General features: G+C 42.9%; 1 protein-coding gene across 1 annotated transcript in view; it reads right to left on the reverse strand.

Moving 5' to 3' along the window:
- Positions 1–16891, reverse strand: part of GAD2 (glutamate decarboxylase 2) — a gene marked incomplete at its 5' end in the record, with an annotated part of 538013 nt that overhangs the window by 242769 nt on the left and 278353 nt on the right. Inside the window, one exon of the mRNA XM_078662797.1 lies at positions 12755–12809. Within this exon, the coding sequence (XP_078518923.1) occupies positions 12755–12809 (55 nt within the window). The remainder of the gene's footprint in view (positions 1–12754; positions 12810–16891) is intronic.

Raw genomic sequence — 16891 nt, forward strand, 5'->3', positions numbered from 1 at the left:
TTGACCAATGTTTTCACTTTAGCCCTCAAGCTTGTGGGGAAGCACAGCCAAATGAGCATAGCGATGCGGGATTCTTCTCACTTCCTTCCTGAGGGATACGGGATGGTGTAAAGAAAAAACCAAGGCATAAAGCTATCTATAACAGAAAGGATATTAGGTTCGGGAGCTGGGTGGGTCAAACATCTAATAAGTGTCCAACGTAGTCTAAATAACCTGCCAAGAAATTCTCTGAAGGGATTCAGTCCGTACGAATTATTGTTTGGAACTAGGATGTTAGTCTTAGATCTCGACAGTCAGACTTCAGTGGTGAAGGAAAAAAACTTTGATATCAAAGATCGTTTGGCTATTTTGCAGGACTTAAACAAAACAAGAAAAGACCTGAGCAACATAAAGTTGAAACAGCAGCCAACAACCACTGAAGAACCACCACCTGTCCCAGCAAGACCTGTCTGGATTCCAAAAGCCGGGGATCTGGTCAGAGAAAAGATAGCGGTAAAGAAGGAATTTGGGCCTTCTTACAGAAAAGCAGTTCCTGTCTTGTCTATCAACGGGACAAGATCAGTTGTACTACCGCCGCTTGCTGGTAAAAAGGAGAACCGAGTTGTATCCATCGACCTGGTAAAACCACAATCATGTGGCCGATAACAAACAGTAGGCCAAGTGGACTCCCGATAAGTAGTAGAACACCAAGGTTTGCTACAAATACAGAGGTCCAAACTAAGAGGCTAATCACATTCGAAACGCCTACAGAACAACAACAAAGACTGTGCAACAATGCAATGGAACTTAAACCTCTGACAACCCAAATAAAAACATTTAGTAAAGACACACCAACCTACAATGAAGTAACAAACGAATATGCAAGAAACAGTAATCCTGAAGCAATTGGAACAATTGACAGAACTGCATCCGGCTACTTCATAAACTTCGATGATTCCTCTGAAGACCTCAGTGAATCAAAAACACAGCCATCAACATAAACCTTTAAAGATAAAGCTAAAGAACTTTTGAAACAACTGAAAGAAACCTATCTGATTTCTCCATGGATTGAATTTTGGGTGGGCTTTGGTGCATTTATCCTCATACTTTGGCTAATCATGGTACTAACTTTGGGACGCTTCATTGAGGGAAAATATGCTAAAATGGACACAGCAAGTCAGAAAATCAACTTGATCCTCAAACCACACACATCTTCACACGTCGAGAAAAGAGAACTTTCTTCAGTCAACTTCACAGCCAATCCTATACCGGGTGGGGTAGCATGGGACAATACTGACTACGAAATTTATGGTCCGGTCGAAATCCTGAAATATCCACACCAAATCAAGATCTCATTGAGTGACTTTGTAAAACCAAGCTCATTTGCTGATGGTTGGGACTTTGAAAGTATAAATAATATGATGTCTGACTTAGTGATGTCTGCTAAATTTACCAAACATGATTATTTGCAGGGTTCGACTAATTATGATAGTATGTACTGTTACAACCACTATGGTAACCATTTTTTACATAAATCGGCACAACCTAGAAATGTTTTAAATTATAATCAATGGGAACATTGTGCAACCCCTCCAAAAGGAAGCTCAAGAACCTTTTATGACAAATATTCATACTTTTCAGGATTCAACACAAGTAATGCTGAAACATTTTATTTCAAATTGTCAAATAAGACAGGGACAAAGACCATGCTAACAAACACAAAATTGATATATTCAGACTCATTTTTTGAACAAATGAATACTTTTGGTTTTGATTATTGGGACAAAAATGTTGAAGTAAAAAGTGTTTGGGGTGCAAAAGAATGGCAAGTACAAGGTATAGAATCATTGTTTAGAGCCTGCATGATCCCAGAACAAATTATATTTTTAAATGACACTGTTCAACAAACCACCTGTCTTGGCTTAGCCAAAATCAAAGAATTAAATAAACCGTCTATTCCAAAGCCAACTATGAACAGCAATAGCTCTACAGATGAAGAGATAGACGTAAACTATGTATTAAACCAAAACAGAACACATCCTGATTGGAAACAATGGTTGATCTGGCCCACAGATACAAATAACTGTCAAGATAGATTCCTGAACAAAACACAGGGGTTCACATTGACCAGGCCAGACCCTAGATATTCCCAAAGACAACACCCAGGGATGATCACCACCTACAGTGTGGGCAAATTATGCCTTCAATGGCTACAAACTTCCACACTGGCAGAAATTAAGCAACATCTAACTTTACTTACTGATGGTGCTGACTTGCGTGATTTCATTATGGGACCACGCAAACAGCGTCAAAAACGCTTCATAGCAGCCTCTGTATATGCAGCTTACAACGAGGCCTGGAAGGTTACTCAAATTGAGACAGCAGAAAGTATACGGGAAATTGACCGTATTAATTTGGAAAAATCACTTTCTGTAGTGGACAATGGGTTAATGACTCTGTCCTCCAGAATTTTTTCTTTGCACAGCATTGTGTCTTCAGCAATCGACATAATATCGCAAGACTTACTGTTGTTACAACACGGTCAGTCTCAATTGCGTTCTATTGTACAGCTTGGCTGGACGTTACAAAATCTGCGTTCAGGCTATGTGCCTTGGCGTTTAATCAACACAACGTCACTATTCAATATCTTTAACCTTACTGATAAACAAATCAGTATGGCACAAAAGGGTGCTGATTATACAATCCTGAGCATTGAGAAACTCGAGAGATTACCAGTGACAATGTCAGAACGACCTGTCAGTGAATGGATAATACATGGGATAATTAATATTCCAATATCAACCTTCAGGTTTCAATACTGCCAAAAATATATACAGGCTGGCATGTACGAAAAATTGGGAAAAGGGTACATTAAGACAACATGGAACTTGCCCTATTCACATGCATGCGTCAGTAATAAAGGACAGAAAGTGTTTCTTAGTGGCAATAATTGTGCGATGTCACTAAGCGGTACACTTCTGTGTAACGGAATTAGTTTGCATGGAGCCTGTGAAGGGAACTCAAATAACCTTTCATGTCACCAGCTAGGCACACCTGCAACAGAGATAGAACCATTCTTTAAAAGACTCTATAATGGGAGTTACATTCTAATTGTGGACCGCAGATGTTGTAGTCTTATGCCCGGGACTCCTTATCTCGTAACTACGACTGCGAAGGTCAAGTGCTGTGGACGCTTATTGTTCCCCAGCTCCTTTCCAGACAGGGAGGCAAGGGCATGGCCTAACTTGAAAATTACTTCTATTCGAGTAGATACTTTAAGCAGAATGAAAACAGTGCTTCTTCAGACGCCGACCAGGCTCACGTCATCAAAAGAAACGTATGATCTCCTAGTCGCAAGGACGACTGCAGAGATTCACTCATTGTTATCAACTAATTCCCCCATACATTTCGCAGAAATCCTGAATGAAATCTTAAATATTTCTGATACCAGTGGAGTCTCAAAAGTATTTAAGACAGTATTTTCGATGGCATTAACACCATTCAAAGCCATACTGGGTATTTTTCCAGATTTCGTCCATTCGATTTTTGGCGGACTTCCCCTCATTTTAGGACTAATTGCAGGAATCCTATTCCTAGTCCTTATATTTCGTTATGGCAAACCGTGTCACAGACAAAACACCTGCGACAAGGGAAGAAACAATCCGAGCCATTGGATACCGGGACCGGATATCAAAAATCCTGGGACTTTCCCGGCTTAGAGACCTGAACATGACTTGGTTTCTTTCATTTCGACCAATGTGGCATCGATGTGTTTTACCTGTATTAAGGTGCTTGCTGTGCGGAGAAGAATGCGTGTTGGACACCTGTCTGACGCTACAATCAGATGCGCCAATGGATGCAGAAACATTGTTGAGTCCAATAAAGGCTCATGCTTTGTGCTGCCCTCAACGGCTACCAATCCTGATGACGGCATTCGTGGAAACTTCACCACTACGATTAAGGGGTAGTGAAGTTCAAGATGAAAGCAGCATCGATCAGGTACGACCTTCTGTCAGCAATACTAATCAAAACGTCAATGGAGACAATCATGCACACGAATGCATGGTTACACCTTTTTCCGAGTTAGTGGAACTCTCCCAGGAAGCTGTTGACAGCTTTTTCGACAGTCTAAATGATATGATGTTCTCACCAGAGCAGAAATAGAGACTTTTGAGCAAGCTAGCACACGGCGGTCCCAACACCCTGAATTTGGCCTTCAACTTTAATAATAAAGTAACATGAACAATTTCCCCTCCAGTTCACGGACAGCAATTTTTTCAGCAGCCCCAAAATATTTTTACGATTTTTTCGGGACACTAATCATCTGCTTAAAGTAAGAACTATTCTTAGAGAACTAAAATTTCTATTTTTAGAAACTTTATAGACATTAGCTGCCCGCTGGTATGTTCATAATTATTTTTATTCTGTGATGAAATGGTCTCGAATTTTTTTTTCTGTATTAAGAGCCATTTCATGTGTAAATTCTCATATACAACTTAGCAATAGTGTATACATATGCGTGATTACTTTAGCATTATTCTACAGCGTGAGTGCATATAATACATGTGACTGCTTTTTCCATATATTAGATAAATTCGAAATGCATTTCATGTATTTTGGGGTGGTAAGGTATACACAATACTCTACAGTATGTTTTACTATGCCTAGATTCGTAAACATGGCCATAGTTAGCGTGGAGTGGGTGTGATGTATTCCTATAGGTTCTGTATCGATCCCCCTATTCCTGACCCTGTTCTGGTTAACAAGTTAACTAGCAGCCATCCCATGATGCAGAAACCGTTATCTGATGAAGCCACACCACGGCACAGGAACGTGTTATCTGATTAGGTCATAACGCTTGCCATCTAATTAGACAAGCGATATTCCTCCAGCCCCTGATAAGGCATACGGAGTTCTCAAAACAAATCAAACCTATGACAACCTGGGAAAAACCCTGCGGCCATTGTTTTGATTTCACCGAGAACTTCAGCAAAAGAATGTGCTAACAACCAGTTCGTATGACATCCTTATTGACGTATCTATGTCCATCCTTACGTCAATCTCGGCACCTTACAGGTATAAATATTACCGGTATTGCCTTAAGCAAACACACGCGGTGGTGACGAGATCGGAGCAGTCAGACTTGCCGAAGCCCAGAGCAGAGCAGACCCCGCTGGCGCAGCCCCGCCTTCCTGACGCACAGAGAACGAGACGCTGCTTTCTCCTGCCGAGAAATCCAGCTCCGGCGCTTCCGGGTAGCCCTCGCAGGCAGCCTGGAATATCGAGACCAGAGACGAGAGATACCATCCCTCATTCATCCTAGATTCCAGGTACAGAACTGAATAACCCCTTGCAGAGAAATCTTGAGTCAGTCACTTGGCAAAACAAACTTAACTTAAACTGCTACTTTCTATTCCCGCCCACGTATTAGGCTTAGGTCAGGTACACTGGGGTAGGCGTAGTTAGAAACACCAGTTGAGTACGATTAGTCAAATGAATATGTGTATGTATCTATTTTATCCATTTTAAACCACCTTATGGCTTAGAAACCATATAAATGTTTTTTACAGTATTATTTTATACTTCTGCTTTTATTGTAGGCACTTTACTTAACCATAAGTATTGCGATAATATCGATCCATTTCTCTTGTATGAGAAAAGAGACTGATCAATAAATACCATCTTTTATTGAACACGCCCGTCTCTTCCTTTTCTCTACAATCTGGTGAGACTAAGAATGCACGTACTGACTGAGTAAAATAAGTTGTCTTTTGTTTTCACACGACTCTAGAGATACACTCTTGATTAGGGGAGAGCAAAGTTGTCATGTTCTATGGTTGTCAGAAACTAAATCCCTGCTTGTCTATCCAGGGAGGTGCAACTCCTCCTTGCCTATTCGAGAAAGTTTCTAGTGAACTCTGAGCTAGCTGGCAAACCCAAAACTTTAAGTCTAATATCGACAATAGAAGACCTAGTTAACGTCTGGTCTAGGCCTATACTATTGAAGGTATTATTCCAATGCGCAGAGCCTATTGGGATAATAGGAACTACACTACAACTGAATATGTATATATGCATATATATTTACTTATTCTTTTTTTTATATTAATGGAGGCTGGCAAGACCATTAAACCTGCCGCTTGGCCGGACCTAAAAAAAACGAGGCCTGACTTCTGGGTCTCAAAAAACTGCTACCAGACAGCTTAACGAGAACTGGGTAACATGGAAAATCACAATCATCACAAGAAATGGACAGTGAGAATTTTCAGACATCACCTATAGTGATTTTCCAAATGTAATTCCTATCATCTCCATTAGATTTTGGGATAATACTTTGGCTTGTTCATTATTACTAATTAATATAGAAACACTATGGGGTCTATTACGATCTGCCTGCCCACCAGCCATTGTAAAGGCAAATTGGACCGCATGCTATATGTGCGGAGGTCCCGCGATTCCAATTAGGAAGCGCCCGCCACACTGGCGGGTGCATCCCGCATTTTTCACATTGTAAGCAGCACCCTCCGCAATGTGAAAAATGCACGTTGTGCTTTTGCATGCACAACGTGGCAGGCACCACACAGTGCCTGCCATCTTGTGCATGCAAATGCAAGGGGTACCATAGGTACCCCCCATGTGCCCCCACCCCTCCAACATCCTGGGGCCCGCAACGCCATACTAATAGACCCTTATATTTTTAATGGGTATGATAAATCGACTGATTAAAGGACTGGTAAAGTCCACACCATTTTAATTTTAGTAACTTTGTGTGAGAGAAGTGGCCTTTTTGGAGCAAAACATCAGAAAATAAATAAGTGTTAGCAGAGACAAAATGTACCATCTTTTTACTAGATTATTCAATTTAGGTCTCACAAACAGCTTAAACTCTTTTGCCGAAGAACTATTGCGAATTATCGATATTCACCGTCAGCTTTGGATGTCCCATACTTATGATTGGATGGGTCTCCTATCTATTCTTGTGTTTGTCCCACTCCTGTTTTTATTAGAGCCTTCTACTCTACATCTCCCAAAGCACTGCTGTCTTTCACTGCTATCTGCCGTGCTACCTGCCATTTTAAACTTTTTTTCATCATCACAAGACTGCATGTGTAAATGTGGATATGTGCATTGTGGGCATCTTGGAATTTTTATTTATGTTTATAGAAATCCCATCCAAAGATGACCACTACTGATATGGAGATCTCTGCCCCTAGTGCACAGTCTCTCTCTGGTACAGAATAAAGAAAATGTAAAAAATGTATTTAACTCGGAAAACAAATATTGAAAGTGTTTTTATGTTCATTATTAATGTAAATAAGTTGTATATATTTATTTTAAATGTAGAACGTAAGGAAAACAATCCTAAAATACAAATATTTTTATTTTGAATTTATTATTTAATTATGTATGTATTTTAAATTGAATGTAAATTTATTGGCATGCATTATTTATCTAAATGTTAAATTAAATAGTAAATCCCCACTTAATTTTTTGTAAAGTAGTTTTTAAATGTGCTTTAATAATTATTAACAGTGATATATACTGTATTTAATCCCGTCCGTGCCTGGACTGCCCCCTGCGCCTGGCACCCTGGTGCTCCTGCCATCCACCGATACACCACCGCAGAGCTCCTGGTCCTGGATCTCAGATGGCACAACAACAACAGCTGCATCGCATCTCCTCGGCAATGGTTGGACAGTCCGTCGGCCACCACTGTTGATTCACCTGCAATGTCTGACTTCCAACTCGCACAGAAACCTTTGCCACACCCACCTCACCGAACATGGACACCCCAGAACTGCTTCACTGTCTTCTGCTCAATGCTCCAACCCTCTGCAAACAAACCCCTGAAATCTGAGACCTCGTCACCACCCTCACTCTGGGTCAGCTTCTCCTCTGCCTTGACACTGCCACCGCAGCACCCAATGGCTACAAGATGAGACACCTCAACCACACCAACAAACAGGGAGGTTGAATAACCATTGTCCACAAAGAAGCACTCCGCTGCACCACCACTGAAGACAACACCACTCCTATCAAGGAGCACCTCAACTTCCAGCTCCAAATCAATGACAGAATGACCCTCAGAGGCACCCTCACCTACAGATCCCCAGGACCATGCCCCAGCTTCTGTGATGCCATCCACGAATTCATCGTCTCCTAGCAATCGACTCAGAACCTAAATCTTCCTAGGCTACCCCAACTTCCACTTCAACGACCCCAAAGAAACCAATGTCATCAAACTACTGGAAAACATGAGCAACATCAGCCTCACCCAGCTAGTCACCAACCCCACACACATCACAGGACACACACGGGACCTAATCTTCACCACCAGCGACAGAGCCAAGTACAGTATGTCACCGTATTCACCTGGACCAATCACACCATCATCCACTTCACCATTGCAGGATCCCCTGACATCACCACCAAACCTCCGTGCTCCACCCACCACAGCTGGAACAAAGTGACTGAGACCCAATGGGCTGATGTCCTCAACACCACGCAGCCTGACTCGACAACCAACCTGAAACAAGTCACCTAGAACTTCTCCACCTGGATCACAAACTGCGCCAACAGAGTCACCTCCATTAAGCCAGTCAAGACCATCAGAGCCACCAAGCAAGCCAGCTGGTACACACCAGACCTCATGGGCTTGAAACCACAACTGCAAATACCTGAAAAGAAGATGGCACATCAGCAGAGACCCCAAAAACCAAGCCACCTTCAAGTCAACCCACAACAGACACCATCAACACCTCGAGGACAAGAAAAGACGAGACTTGGCAGGCTGCACTGAAGCAGGCACAAAAAACAGCAATGAGCTCATCAACATCATCAGAGAATTCTCCTGCCTATCCGCTCCTGCGAACCAGATCCCCCGTTCCCCGGAACTCTGCGACATACTGCAAAACTACTTCCACAACAAGAGAACTACCATCTAAACTAACTTCAAATCCCAACCCACCATCCTCTACAATCTCATCACACATTCAGACACCACTAACCTGCTCACCGCATAGGAGCAGCTCACTGCAAGGGAAACTACCACTATCATGAACTCCATCCACTCTGGGGCACCATCGGACCCAAGCCCACACCACCTCCTCAACCTTGGGAGCAAAGAGATCAGTGGGACACTCATCTCCATTCTCAACACATACATCACCACGGGGCCTTTCCTGACTAATAGACACACGCAGATGTCAGGCCTCTCCTAAAAAAACCCTCTCCCGGCCCCAGGGAACTCAAGAACTACTGCCCCATCTCACTGCTCCCGTTCCCCGCCAAGGTCCTCAAGAAGATCATCAACCTCCAGCTCACCGAACACCCGAAGAGACTGCTGGATGCCTCACAGTCTGGCTTCCCCGCCAACCATAGCACCGAGACCGCCCTGATTGCCGCCACCGACATCAGAACCCTCCTAAACTGAGGAGAAACAGCAGCCCTGATCCTCCTCGGCCTCTCAGTGCTTTTGACACAGTATCCCACCACCATCTCATAAAGAGGCTCCTCCACATCAGAATCCAGGGGGACACCCTCAAATGGATTGCAGTCTTTCTCATAGGACACACCCAGAAAATCCAGCTCCCACCCTTGACCTCAGGTCTGCGGCATCCCTCAAGGTTCATCCCTCAGCCCAACCCTATTCCACACCTACATGACCCCTGGCCGATATCGTCAGAACCCAGGGCCTCATCAGATTACCCTATGAAGACGACGTCCAGCTCATTTTCTCACTCATGGAAGACACTTCCACCATCAGAACCAACTTCCACAGTGCCATGAGGAATGTCGCCGACTAGATGAAGACTAATTGCCTAAAGCTCAACATGGACAAGACGGAAGTGCTGATTTTTATGAATAACTCCTCCCCTTGTGACTACACCTGGTGGCCCGCAGAACTTGGAGCCACTCTTTCTTCTACAGACCACACCCACAACCTCAGAATCATCCTGGAAAGCAAAATCACCATGAATTGCCAGATCAGCTTACCTCTGTATGCTCCAAAAGATCTTCAGATGGGTCCCCGTCAACACCAGGAAATCCATCACTCAAGCCCTTGTCACAAGCCGCCTGGACAACTGAAATGCACTCTAGGTTGCAATCACTTCCCAACTCCTGACGATACTCCAGATGATAAAGAACTTGGCAGACAGACTGATCCTTGACCTCCCCAAGCAGACCCACATAACTTCTCCTAATTCATTGCCAAAGCCTGGAATAACCTTCAACTACGGACTTCACCCTCTCTCCCGGACTTCAGAAAGCGACTCAAGACCTGGGTTTTCAAATGAACCAGCAAGACCTCAGCACCTGGATTCACTTTACATGCCTTTTCCAACATGTATCATGGCAACTTAGCTTTTTGTAGTTTTGTATAAAGTCCGACAAATTTGTTTGAAATTAATTAAAAAGAATTACATAACTATTTATATTAAACAAATATTGGTTAAATATGTTATAATTTGATTTTATTTGACATTAAATTAAATGTATTTATACTTGAACTATTTAAAATAATTTAATATAACTTAACATTATTTCCTATGGGGTTTAAGCTAAAGTCCCTACCTGCAATATTTTCCATGGGAAAGTGTTGTAGTACCAGTGGTCGGCCATGTATGGCACTTGGCTTACTACTGTTTTTTTGCAGTAGTACTTTGTAGGGCAGTTTGTGAATAGCATTTTGTAGCATACAACATACAAAGAAAGGTGGATTTGCTATTGGAGACCTGCACATCAAATAGTGTCCCCTTCTTGTAAAGATTACAAAAACTAAATACAAAAAATCAAGTTATGAGTGCAACTTTGGTGTTTGAAGCTCATCCACCTAAGGCATCAAAACTCTGTGTCCACTAGGAGTGCAACAGATATCACATTAACAAAAAAAACACCAGGCTGTGGAACATTTTGTTTTAAAAGAAATAAAGTCTGAATGGTCTACGCCACATGATTTTCTTGGATTTAAAAAGAGTTATCCTGCAAGAATATTGATTGAAGAAGATTGCTGATTGCACAAAGGATAAAAGTTACTATATGTGATGTGCTCTAGTCTTTTTCTTGCTAGCATTTTGTAGCATGTTTAGTAGGTGCACAAATTGTACTATAAAATGTAGTTTAAGAATCAGGCCACAACAGTTTTTGAAACAGGACTCACAAGTACATGCAAATAGAAGCAGTAATAATGATTAATCCAATACTTTAAAATACTTAATAATTAACTGAGTTGAGTCTGTTGAATCTATTCTGAGAATGCCTTGCAGTTTGCTGCATAATCAATCATCATTCAGACAGCAGTTACCACCTACAATGCAATTTTAACTGTCTTACATCGAAGGATTATCAGAAGTAGGTCATGTGTCATTTCAATATCGCCCAAGCCAATGAAGGCTGGAAATATTTCTGACCAGCATCTCCACAGAGCCAGGCATATATCATGCATTTGCACACTATTAACTACTCTATATATCTAGGGCATTTCCCTTGGAGGAACTGATTCCTTATAACAACATGGGTGTTTAAGCTTTTATAAAGCAGAGTGACAAGGGATAAGGTTACATCGAGTAGTAGATTTAATAAAGTCAATATCAGATCAAATAAATTTGGGGTAAGAATAACTGCAAAAATATTTTAGTTGAAGATATTGTAAAAACCCTTGTTAGTTACATCTAGATATGCTTTCATTTGGTAAAATATCTAAAAATGCCCATTCTTAAAATATAAACTCTCAAAATTTTTTGTTTTTGGCAAATTCTAAAGAGTTATTAGTGACATTTTTTTAGGATTTTTAGGGTGCCTCCATAACCCACTGTTACCTTCCCAATAGGTCTCCCTGAAATATGGACACTGCTGCTTGGTGTAGTAAGCCAGATGGCGTAGCAATGCACTTCGTCAGGTGTGTCAAGCATTGTATAAATACAACAATAACAATATAATACAACAGAGGGAAATATTAAGAAAGGACATTCTTGGCAGATGAGAAAATGTTATGTAATTGTTTATCCAAGCGAAGGACGGTTTCAGTGTACTCAGAGGATCAAGGTCGAACTGGAGGGGAAAAGAAGGGACCCTGAATCTAAGGGCATCAGCGACCGGCATCATTTCGGAAACTGGACTCGGTGGTCCCGCTGCCATCATTAAAAAGCAACTGCCTTTGCGTGGTCACAAAGTGTATATTTTCTATTGCAGTTTGTGCTGTGGGTAGCAGCCTAAGCCGCAATAGTAAATATACACTTTTAAAACATCCCTGCATTATGTGGCAGGCACTGCATGTGGGGCCTGTCACATGGTGCAGGGATGAGCAACTCCAGCAATGCTTCATTTTTGTGCCAACAGATGCGTTAGTATTTCTGACCCATCTGATAATCCTTGCACCATGGAGCATTGTAAATACAGCTAATCCATGGTGGCGCAAGGACATTTGGCACTGGAGCTAGGAAACTGGTGCATCTATGCAGATGCGTCAGATCCTTTTAAATCTGCCCCATAGTGCTCTCAAAACCCATTTATTTGCTTTCTTACACGTGTGATTTTACGTTTGATTTTTCACATGGTTTTGTTTCTGATTTTACATCTCTAAATTCAACTGAAAGTGGCCTTTGTTTTTTTTCTATATGTACAGCCAGAAGAGAGATGGTAACTCCTTTGTGTCTCATGCAACGGCTGTCAGTGCGCGCATAAAGGACGCAAAGCTGCTTTACTTGTTAGTAAGGAATCAATCACGTAATTCGTCATTTTATAACGGTGCAAACATAAAGACAAAAAGACTTACTTTCTGTTTCACTTCAATAATTCTTCTTTCAAGGTCCGATGGAATCATCTTCCCCCTGTTGTGATGGAAAAAAATATTTGGGAATTGTTTGTAAGTGATAGTCTTACGAAAATGAATATGCTGTCACACGGCAGGTTCTTTCTCTAGGGGTTTATATTTGCACCTATTTAAAAGTTTACTAAATTATCAAATACACAGCAGATTAACAGCAATCAACACTTGATTTTTTAGTTGAACTCCCAGTTTTAAGCCACAAGGAAAAAAAGAAAGAAAAAAAGGAAGAAAACTGAGAGACAGAGTAATTTTATACTCATCCCAATACCAGCTTGGATGCACATCCTTTTTAAAAGGTTTGAGGAATAAAGATATGCATAAACAGATGCAGTTTGATGCCAGATAAAGAGAGTGTTTTTAATCTAACATTTCTATCTCTGTTACAATATTGCCATCTCGACATAATGTAACACCCTACATTCAGCCTATTTTTACATTGTAACACCGATGTGTAAATTCCGGACTTTTATTTAAATCTGACTCTTTTCTTGCTAGAAAGTAAACAATGTATTCGCCACTCGAGCTGAGAAGAAACCTTCCCGTAGCGCCTCTGACCAACGTTGCCTCATCCAAGCGAACTGCAAGGAAAGGTACAAATGGTTTGAAGACATTACTGTGTTTTTGAAGGTTTATATAGTTTAAACTCAACCTGAAGGTATCAGATCGCTTTACGTGAGCACCAGTTGCGCAACAAACGGATACTTCCATTTTGGTAGGCACGGGGAGATTAAATGATTTGCCTAGAATCACAGGATGTTGAGTGTCCCTGCCGAGATCTGAACCTGATTCCCCAGCTTCAAAGTCCACTGCTCTAGCCATTAGGCCAAATCATTGATGGGACACCAACATCCTAAAGGTTGTGGGATTCATCGGCAAAGTTGAAGCTGTCTATGAGGGGACGCTTCCATGAAGGGACTGTCATCTGCAGGCAACAGGGGTCGTAGACAGCAGTCCAGCAGATTGATGCATGGGCCTGCGTTGCACTTTTCATCACAGCCATTTTTGTGGGTTGAACTTCGATCAACCTGTTATATCTGTTCTGTGGGGTTTAGCAAACGCACTGATTGCCATTGGTTACTATCTGTAGCATTCAAAAATGCTTGCTTCTTACTGGTGCATTTGTGTGAATGCCCCTCTTTTGCGTCCTTCATTCCGTCCCTGGCGATTTCACTCAGAGAATGTTCTGTTTGACCATCACACTGTACAGCATGTGATGGCTCCTCCAGCTTTTTTTTTGTTTCAATTATCGTGTCAAATACGGCTTTCTTTATATGCATCTCGACGTATTTAAATTTGTTTTGGGACAATGCTCGAAGCGGGCGATGTGTTAAACACATCTTCGGGCGCTATTGCTCCTCCTCCCTCCACCATCCCATCTCCGTTAATGCCCTTTGTGTGCCTTGTTTTTTCCCACTGGACGCAGTGTCCGCTTTATAGTGTTTGCATTTGTTTTATTATTTTCTGTATTGGGGCAGCCCTCTCAATCCCAGCCTCTGCAGCACACACTGCGCTATGTAAACACCGACTGCAGCCAGTGCTCCCGCCTAACACCCCCGCCTTCGTCACATTCAGGCTCGCAGCCTGCCGTGGACGAGGGGGAGGAGGAAGGGTCTGTAAACTTCCCTGGGGCACAGGTAAGGTAAGCAATCCCAATATAATAACTCAAAATGGGACGGGAAAGGTGTGTCTTTGTTTAAATGGCAGTAGCTTGTGATATAGAACAGCTCTTCAGGTATGTTCCTCTTCATTAGCATGCTGACTGCTTCCACATGTCCTAACTATACATTTTAATTACTCAGTGCCAATGGGGCAGTGTTTAAGTGCCTTTCTTTTTTTCACATCTAGCCGTGCTTGCCCACGTTACATTTTATTACTAAGCGTGACTGGTGCCCAAGTGTCTTTCTTTTGCCAGGCTGCCCCGGGCCTCCGAAGGGGGCCACCTAAGAAGGCGGCCACCCTTAGTGCCACAGGATAGCACAGACCCCAAGGAGCGGTCTAGTGTCTGGGACCTGGAGGGTCCCTAGTGATGTTACGTCCGGCGGGGGAGGGGCGGGCCGAGGGTATATGGCCTGGGGTCGCAGGCCTGGCGCCCTCTTTGATCCCTGATCGGCCGCGTGGAAGGACCCTCTCCCCCTTGACCCCGACGAGTGGTGCTGCCCGGATGCTGTTTTCCCTCCCTATCGCTAACCTGGCTGTGGGGCAGCAGGGGGGGGTTCTTATCTAATACTATTTTGCTTTGTGTTGCAGGCGGAGTTACAGGGCGATCCAATGCTGGAAGGTACAGAAGGGTACCCTCTACAGGAGCACAGTAAGGGTGCGAGAGCCAATTATCCCCAGGGTTTTCCTCGGTGGGATCCTGGAGGAGTGACGGTGCCCCGTTAGTCTTTCGGGCGGTTGTGGACCTGAGCAACCGGGGGTTGCCTGCAACGTTCCGCCCCCCGTAGTGGGGAGGGGTGTGAGTAAGGGGTGGACTGGTGGTCTGCCAGGAGGAGGGGCTAGCCCTTTGCCCAAAATTGACAACACCCCTGCGGTTAACACCACAGGGGGTTTATGGCTCATCAGGTGGGCAGGTCGCGAGGGGCGGCCTGACCCTGGATCGCCCGTAAGATAACTCAACATGTTGGCATAATGTTTATGCAAATAAAGCTGCAACAACTTTCTCCAACAAAACATTGTGTGGTGTCTGTTATTATGGGGAATTGTTGTGAGCGGTCTGGGGTATGGGCCGATGTTGGCACTAAATTCATGGAGCGGCTGTGGGGCTAGTTTAATTTTTTTACGTAACTTTTTGAATTAACTAACTTGGAGAGAGGAGCAATATTCTGGTTTAATTTCTCTTAATTGACTCTGCATCAAGTGCAAACGAGCAGCTTTCTGACCACTGCACAATGTGCTTTTGAAGTGTTAAAACATCTGAGAATAATTTCCTCAGCACAGCATCCATGTGCGTCTTGTTTGTTTCTGCCTATTTCAAGCTCCGGTCGGTGCAAAGCAGCCAACCCGGGACAGTTTCAGGTAAGTGCAACTGGATGACATTGTTTAAAATATGCATTGTAAATAGTGGCATGGTGCCTTTGAGATTTGAGTTCATGTTTATTGAGTATTCCCCTGTTTCAGCAAGTTACACTTTAATTTGCATTTTTTACTTGGAGAGGCGAGAGATGTACTGTACTTTGCTGTTTCGAGTATTTTATTTATTAACCCCCTGCATGCCTCGGATGGCCCCTGGCCCTCCGACGACACGGTGGGCCTGTGCAGAGGACTTCTGGGGGCCGTCCGAAACCCGCCCACTATTTAAATTGCCCATACAGCACAGAAATGTGTGCAGCATGCAAGAGGTGAAAATGTGACAAGGCTTTCTTTTGTGCATTGGCTAACGAAAAACATATAAGAAATAGGAGACAGTAAAACAACAAGGCAAGGGAGAGAGGGATTTTCCTTGTGACAACGATGTTCATGCACTCCAATGGAAAACAAATCTGTTCTTCAGCCCATATCCAGCATAGTCAGTTGCCCTGGTAATGGGCATTTCAGAGATGGCTATATTTAAGAACAGCATTTTGAACTTCTGTGCTTTAATTACGGTCTACACAGCAAAGAAAACAACTTACTTGATCTCGGATACAGGTGAAAAGTAATTCACATTTTCCGGGGGCAAATGAAGTAGTCCATGGTTTAGAATCAGATTCTCTCTAAGAAATCGCTCAGCACACTCTGTTGCCTAGTGACTAAGATACTGCATTGGTGTGAGCTCTAAGCATGGGCGTAAAATCCGTTCCGCTCGTGGATTTTGCGGATTTTCGGCAAATTCGCAATCCGTGAACTCTCGCAAACTTGCCGAAAATTCGTAAATCCGTGCGAAGCGGATTTTTTGCCTGGTCGCACTTGCCAACTAGAATACTATACAATTTTGCGGGAGTAAACACTTGTGAACACGTAGATGCGGCGGGCAGCGACAATCTCGCAATTGCGAGATTGCAATATTTGCAATTTCGCACAAGAAATCCACCAGCAGGCAGCATAAACCTTGAAAATTATGATTTTTATCAGAATAACTCCTCAGGTTGACATTTGCCTGCACTT

Source organism: Lissotriton helveticus, chromosome 10, assembly GCF_964261635.1.
Source record: "Lissotriton helveticus chromosome 10, aLisHel1.1, whole genome shotgun sequence".
NCBI classification, from domain to species: Eukaryota; Metazoa; Chordata; class Amphibia; order Caudata; family Salamandridae; genus Lissotriton; species Lissotriton helveticus.